Genomic DNA, 7,851 nt, shown 5'->3' on the forward strand with positions numbered 1-7,851 from the left:
TTTCTCCATTACAATATTTAGCGTAATCCACCAATGGAAATCCCGCGATTTTAATTTTTCTGCAGCATGCTGTGAGGCCCGGTGGTTAGCACCGTTGCCTCACAGCAAGAAGGCCCTGGGTTCGAACCCCAGGCCGTCCCGGGTCCTTCCTGTGTGGAGTTTGCATGTTCTTCCCATGTCTGCATGGGTTTCCTCCTCACCATCAAAAAGACACGCTTGTTAGGGTTAATACTCCTGTCTGCACCCCTGAGCAAGGCAGTGGAAAGAAGAACTGGAGTTGGTCCCCGGACGCTGCAGCTGCTCCGATACAACAGGATGTCGTTGTATGTATGTGCAATGACAATTGATAAAGTTTCGGTTAACACCGCTATCTAAAACTGGGGGGGCCACATCTTATTTGTGACGGTTTTCAAACATTTCACCTCTGCAAGAGGTCAAACAGAGCACATGAGCACACGTGTGGATCTTGGCAGAGCTGATGTAAAATATAACCTGTTCACCTTCTGTCAGAAAAGGACTGCATAGCACGTGCATGTCCATGCGTGATGTCATGTAGAAACTCGGTATATTAAAGAGTAAATTTAAAAATTTTTTTTTAATAGTCCATTTTCTGCCTATGGGTGGATGTGAGATGCATCATGTGAGGCCATTCGATGTGAATCCCCCCCTCCCTTTTCTCCCCAATTGCATCCAACCAATTACCCCACTCTTCCGAGCCGTCCCGGTCGCTGCTCCGCCCCCTCCGCCGATCCGGGGGGAGGGCTGCAGACTACCACATGCCTCCTCCCGTACATGTGGAGTCGCCAGCCGCTTCTTTTCACCTGACAGTGAGGAGTTTCATCAGGGGGACGTAGCACGTTGGAGGGTCACGCTATTCCCCCCAGTTACCTCCCCCCCCCACCACCACCACCACCAACAGGCGCCCCGGCCGACCAGAGGAGGCACTAGTGCAGCGACCAGGACACATATCCACGTCCGCCTTCCCGCCCGCAGACACGGCCAAGTTTGTCTGTAAGGACGCACGACCAAGCCGGAGGCCACACAGCCGTTATTCATCCTCTCGCGGCTACCTGAGGGGAGTACCGGCATCAACAGACCCGTGGAGTCATGACTCGTACGAGACAACAGCCTCTCCCCAGTCTACCATAGTCTGCGTAGTCCAGTAAAAACCTGTCCAGTCTAACTAGTTGTGCGGTGTTGATCGTAATATAAATTTCTTAAAAACTCTCAATAACAGCTGAGGATCGAGCAAAAAAAAAAAAACCAAATCTTCGTAACAAACTCTCTCCCGGTCTACAAAAGTCTGTACAGTCTGGTACAGACACGAGTCCGTGGCGACTGTCTGCTCTTGCTAGTGATTCTCTTTCTTCTTCTTCTTCTTCTTCTTCTTTCTTGTTTTGGTATCGCAGTAGCTAACTTTTATGATAAGCCAGTCTCCGCTCCCCCTAACCAAGTCTCTGTCTGTCTGCTAAAGCCTGCGTAATCCCAGTAGCCTGCCAGTTAGTCCGGGTGTGTGGTGGTGACTGTCTCTTCTGATAACTTTGAACATGCGCCCCTGCAGTGCAGAAAGTGTACAGGCCCGGCTCGCTCCTCCCTTCAGCTACATGAACAGCCTCGCTGCTTTATTAATCCCCTTCTCCTCGCCATGCACGGTGATGAATTTTAATCATCGTTCTTAACCTTTTTCTCTCTTCTCCCCCCCCCCCCCCTCATATGCTGCAGCATTTTCTTACAAATAGACACACACACACACACACACACACACACATGTGCAACGCCCACTACAAAAAACACAAACACGGGCACTGGGGGCGGCTCTTCCATCACCTTCTTCCTCGCCTTTCCCCAATTGGTTTCAGCTGAAGGAGTCCTTCGGGCCTTGCCAGTGTGCGTGCATGCACATGCATGTTGTGTGTGAGTGTGTGTGTGTGTGTGTGTGGGTGTGTGTGCGTGTGCGTGCCTGTTTGTATGTGTGCGTATGTGTGATGTTTCACTTAGAGCGGAGCGGAGCAGAACAGGCGTGCAGCGCGGTTCTTACTCACCCTAATGAAATCATTCCAGGCCGCATTAATCCCTCCTGAAGGCCACTGTCAAAATAACGAGCAGCTGGGATTCTTTAAAGGGAGCTATCTGTCTTGGACAGGTAAGCGGTGTGTGTGTGTGTGTGTGTGTGTGTGTGTGTGTGTGTGTGTGTGTGTGAGAGAGAGAGAGAGAAAGAGTCTGATTGTGAGTTTGCACATATCCACTTGTGTGAGTGCTTGTGTGAGTGTGTGCGCGCATTACTGCATCCAGAGCACAATGATGAGGGGGGCTTTAAATCTGTGTGTGTTTATGATGGCGCGGCGAAGCTCTTAGTTTCTTTACAAGTGTCAACAGCTATGTATCAGTCATAGCACTCAAAACATCAGTGCCTCATCCACCTGCCCTCGCTGTTCTCGAACCCTCGCCCCCCCCCCCCCCCCCCCCCACCAGCCTCCCCCTTCACTCTGAATAATTGCATTCTCCATTTCCTCTCTCAGCATTTGAATACTGCACGTCGCTGGCTTCCTTACCTCCTCTTTCTTGCTTGGGGCAGATTCCCTTGGCCGGTGTCAGCCTCCTCTCCTTGTCGTCCTCTCCTCCCGGGGTAACCTGGATGCCCACCTCCACCGGGATCGGCCCTCTACTCAACTCCAAAGGCCTGGCCCGGGGAGAGATGGTCCCCACCACTCTCCCCGGGCTTGGAGAAGGACCCAGCGGCACTCCCGTGCCCCCGGCAAAGACGGCGCTTGTGCTCGATGAAGACCAGGATATCCCCCAGCGGGAAGTTGGTTCTGGCATTGGCCGCAGGTCAGCAGGTCGTGCTCCCCGGGCCCCAGCCTCTGAGGGCTCGGAGGTGGACGGCTCTGGAGACGGAGATCCCGTTCCCCCGCTCATGATTGGCCTCCGCTGTAGAAACCGTCAAGCAAAAGAAAAGAGGATTTATTTACATATCAATCGGCAATTTATCCATTTTTTATTTGCAAAATAATGTGTCTTGCACTGTGGGGACTGCGCAGAATAGGAGGGGGGAAAACACCACTTTGATTACAGCGAGTGAAGAAACAACAAAACAAAGCGAGAGAGAGAGAGAGAGAGAGATGAGAGGATCACACACAAAGAGAGACAAAGCAAGACGGGCACAGACACAGAGACCCGAAAAATACACCGAGAGGTTTAGATTTCTTCGATAACGTCACCTGAAAAAAAAGCCGTCTTTCCACACCACATGGGACGTTCATTACGTTAGCGAGCGCGTGGCTTTCATTGGCATGAAGCAACATGGCGGTGGAGATAGCTCGCCTACCAAGACAAACACCTGGGAGCCGCCTTATCGGTTTGACATCTGCGCGGGTGGGATGTGACACTTGTGCACGAAGCCCAGGAAGCTTTCATTTCGTACTGCGCTATCTGGTTTTCCGCGTGAGGCCCTTTGCAGTACTAAGCTGCCATAGTTAGATGGCTGCCTGCACCATGTGGGAGCCCCACTACAAGCACAGAACAAAGTGTAGCGGATTCGAGGCCAAATCTACTGAGGCAGTGTGCACGCACGCACACACACACGCCTGCTTGTGTGTGTGTGCGTGTGTGTGTGCGTGCGTGTGTGCATGCGTGCGTGCGTGCGTGAGCGGGAGAGAGAAACAGATAGATAGAGAGATAGATAGAAAGCGAGAGAGAGAGAGATTTATGTGTGTTTCTTTGTCATCTGTTTGTGTGCCCATGTGCAGCAGAATCCAGGTACTGTGGCTTCTCCGAAGACAGCAAATCTATAAAACCAAGCCCGGTGTCCTATTAAAAGAGTAAATCTTATTCTTCATATATCTGACACGGTCATTAATAACCATTACATGCCCCCCCCCATCCCTCCTCCCTCCCTCCTCCTGTGGCTGAGACGAGACTCCCTCGGGTCAACGGGAATCCCCGCCGGACAAAAAACTCCTTTTTTAACACTAGCCCGGCGTGCCACGTGACAATGTGTCCTCCTCCAAAAGCCCCGTAGGAAACCTGAAGCTCCAGAGACTCTCCGGACCTCCGCGTGAGCACCCGGGGAGAGGGGCTGTTGCTTGGGAGAGGAGCCTAACACCTCCCATCTGCCTCTGTACCTCCACTTCTACCACCCGCATGTTCTCCTTGCAGGCTCGCTCTCTCTCTCTCTCTCTCTCTCTCTCTCTCTCTCAGTGTGCAAACATGACACCCTGGTAATTGTAGAGAGACTAGTGTGTGTGTGTGTGTGTGTGTGTGTGTGTGTGTGTGTGTGTGTGTGTGTGTGTGTGTGTGTGTCTGTGTCTGTGTCTGTGTCTGTGTCTGTGTGTGTCTGTCTGTGTGCGCCCATCCATCTTAGCCTCACTTATCTGAGAGAGAGAGAGAGAGAGAGAGAGAGAGAGAGAGAGAGAGAGAGAGAGAGAGAGAGAGAGATGAGAGAGAGAGAGAGAGAGAGAGAGAGAGAGAGAGAGATCCCCTAACTGTCTTATCACCCATCCGATCGTTCATGGGGGTTGCACTCGTCTAAACTTCCAGTTCTGCCCGGTAACGACGGATAACGTTCAGACGGGGCTCTGCCCGAGCGTTTCACACAGTTTAGCCCGGTTTTATAACTGCAGATATTTCTTTCTAAGTATGTATCACCCCGCTCTCTTTCCAGTCCACTCCCTTTGCCCTAACAATTGCCTGGAGTGATGATCCGACGCCAAATATCTTTTCTCTGAATGGCGACGGATTCCTGGGCGCTTGCCAGATAATTTCCATCTCATAATCTTTGGCGGCGAAGAAGGAACACAAACACATATTTACCAACAGTTCACAGCTTGTGACCACAATTCACATGAGCCAATGTTCCAGTGTGTTACACAAAAGCCATGTAACCGTGTGTGTGTGCGCGCGCGCGTGTGTGTGTGTGTGTGCGCGCGCACACGTGTGTGTGTGTGTGTGTGTGTGGTGTGCGCCGTGCTCTCATCTTTGATCATCAGAACATATTTGAGACAGGTAGCATGATGACAATTCTAAAAGGGCCCAGATTCCAGACGTGTCTAAAAAAATGGAGAGAACAGCAACATCACTTCAAGGAGGTGACAGATGTCAGGGCATTTGAAATTGAACTTGGCAAGACGGAAAGAATGAGGGAGAGAGAGAAAAAAAAACACCGTATGAGACAAAGGGAGAAAGATATGGGGGGGAAAGTAAGGCCTGTCTGCTAATCCAAGGTTGAGTAACGATGAGGTAAACGAGCAGATTTTGACGCCATTACGAATGTGTAGAACGTGATTCACTTATTGAGGCACTTTGCGAAACAGTGCCGCTTGCAGAAGTGGCCCAGACTTATGGGTCACTTGTGTTAGGTGGAACAACATGCAAAAAAAAAAAAATCATTCCTGGGCACCACACACACACACACACACACACACACACACACACAGAGAGAGCGATGTAGCCTCTCTTCATGACAGGCGGGGTCTAATTCCTCTGTATAAACTCCTATGTGAGAAGGTACATGCTTGATAGCTAAGGGAGCGTAGCAGATACACTGTCAAACATGCCACCAAAGAAGAAGAAGGTGGTGATAGCTGTGAAACCAAGCTGTCTAACAAGGTACCACACTTATAATTTCTCTCTCAGTCACTCCTCTCTCTCTCTCTCTCTCTCTCTCTCGCTTTCTCTCTCTCTCTCCCCTCACACACACACACTCTCCACTCTCCCACACACACACACACACACACACACACACACACACACACACACACACACACACACACACACACACACACACTATAACGTTCAGGGCTATATTCAGCAAATGACAAGTCAGACGATTTAGCCTTATCAAGTGCAAGTAAGTCAGGCAGCCTTAGAGCACCCCCTATCAGTTTGATGGAGAGAGAGTCAGTCACTCATTCCACCCCTACCGTTTAAACGGCACAGCACGATGCAAAGAGACAGGAAGCACAGGAGAAGCCCGTTGGTCTGTTTCATCCATTTCTCATTCTACACGAGCTGAAATAACTTTTGTGTACAACTGAAAAAAAAAAAACAAAAAAAAAGTGTTCAAATCCCTGGCTTAACGTAATGAATGCACGATGCGTGCACGCTTGTTGAAGTATTTTTAGTTGCAGCATTACTTACAATTAAATGGCCTTTGCACAATTTTGTTGATGTTGCTTGCTAATTTAGGCCTTAAATATTCTCACAGCCAGTCACAGTTCGGGGAATGTGTCCGACAGCTACGCCGAGCATTTCCAACACTGCAGTGAATGCTTTTCACACTAACAAGGTGAAACGTGCCAAGGTACATATACCTGCTTCTCAGCTCTTGTGATATCATCTGGGGTTAATTGTCCCTATAAATGGCATTAATCACTGATGATTGTGTGCTCTCACATTCTGCTGTAAAGAGCAGTAACTCTTGTGGATAGCTGTGGTCGAGGTAAGGCACAAAACACTTTAACAACATGGTTCAAGGCTATTATTCTACTCCATCCCAATCCAAGACCTTTTGTGTTCTATTCTATTGTACTCTATTCTATTTTACTCTATTCTGCTCTGTTGTTCTGTTCCGTTCTGTTCTACTCTATTCTATTTTACAATATTCTACTCTACTCTACTCTATACTATTCTACTCCACTCTGTTCAGTTCTATTCTATTCTAATCTGCTCTATTCTACTCTATTTATTTTACTCTATTTTATTCCATTCTACTCTATTCTACTCTATTCTGAAAATGTAATTTCGCAGGCTGCAGGTCTACAATTGTTGTGATGTTCCCAGTTTTGTTTAATTAGATTTTAGAAATCAGTTGAGTGTAACGTGGAAGGCCACGAGGCCGTTTTCTGTCGACACCAGGGATAGTACCTTACCTCACAGCACCTCACAGCACCAACTGAACACTGTGTACTAATGGCAGAGGCAAAGTAAGGCCAGGGGCACTTGTTTGACAGGCAACCATACTGTATGGGTTCAGACCTGTCCTTTCCCTCCTCTCCCTTTTGTTTTCCCTTCCACTGGCTCGGCTGGAAGCGCGCACGCACACACACCACACGCACACGCACATGCACACTCGCGTATGTGTAAACCCCGCAGGGAGAGCAGGGTAAGACTCACTCTGTCATTGAAAATAAATGACACCAGCAACGTTGCAGATGGTTGCGATCAAAAATTCAAACGACAAGCGGACTCGCTTACCCTACTCCTTTTTCTTGGCTCCGGTTGCCAAGCCGAGCTGCAACAGTGTGCGTTGTGCAAGTCGAAAGGGGCCGTGGGTTTAATTATCTTATCACCACTTAATCTGTAGCAGTCTCGTTCTCATCATAAATCTTGGATTATCAATTCTAAAAGTGCACAAAAATAACGCCTATGCAACTGACTGACTTGTCAGTAAATCACCGTGAATGACTTTGTCAGTTATAAGGCATGACACTTGGAGATAAATTAAACCTGCCGAGCAATTTAAGAGCATACAAATAATAATAATAATAATAATAAAAACTTTTATAACGTTGCAAAAATGAGTTTAAGCTGTTCCGATTGTGACGAAATATAGGAAAATATCTCTAGCACCAGGGAGACAAACTAAAATAAATCACACTAAATCATAAAATAGAAACCAGTCCTCCTCTCTGAAATTGTCATCCAGTTACCACAATGTGTGTGTGTGTGTGTGTGTGTGTGTGTGTGTGTGAGTATTTACTGTGGCGTCGTAGTGCGTACGGTGAGAACACTTGATGGCCATATGGTGTGAATAAAGAAACGAACATAAACCGTTTCACCAGTAGCATGCCAATTGTGAGCGTAAACAGATACCAAAAAAAACGAGTTTCCACGGCTGAATACAGCAAATGACTC

General features: G+C 48.4%; 1 protein-coding gene and 1 pseudogene across 1 annotated transcript in view; one reads left to right on the forward strand and one right to left on the reverse strand.

The window, feature by feature from the left end:
- LOC130124846 (B-cell lymphoma/leukemia 11B-like) overlaps positions 1-2,916 on the reverse strand; it is a 22,664-nt gene extending 19,748 nt beyond the window's left edge. Inside the window, 4 exon segments of the mRNA XM_056294193.1 lie at positions 2,553-2,701; positions 2,703-2,812; positions 2,814-2,870; positions 2,872-2,916. Coding sequence (XP_056150168.1) covers positions 2,553-2,701; positions 2,703-2,812; positions 2,814-2,870; positions 2,872-2,916 — 361 coding nt within the window.
- A 4,156-nt stretch (positions 2,917-7,072) lies between these two features.
- Positions 7,073-7,851, forward strand: part of LOC130124847 (cyclin-K-like) — an 8,733-nt pseudogene continuing 7,954 nt past the window's right edge.

This window comes from Lampris incognitus, chromosome 15 (genome assembly GCF_029633865.1).
Source record: "Lampris incognitus isolate fLamInc1 chromosome 15, fLamInc1.hap2, whole genome shotgun sequence".
Taxonomy (NCBI): domain Eukaryota; kingdom Metazoa; phylum Chordata; class Actinopteri; order Lampriformes; family Lampridae; genus Lampris; species Lampris incognitus.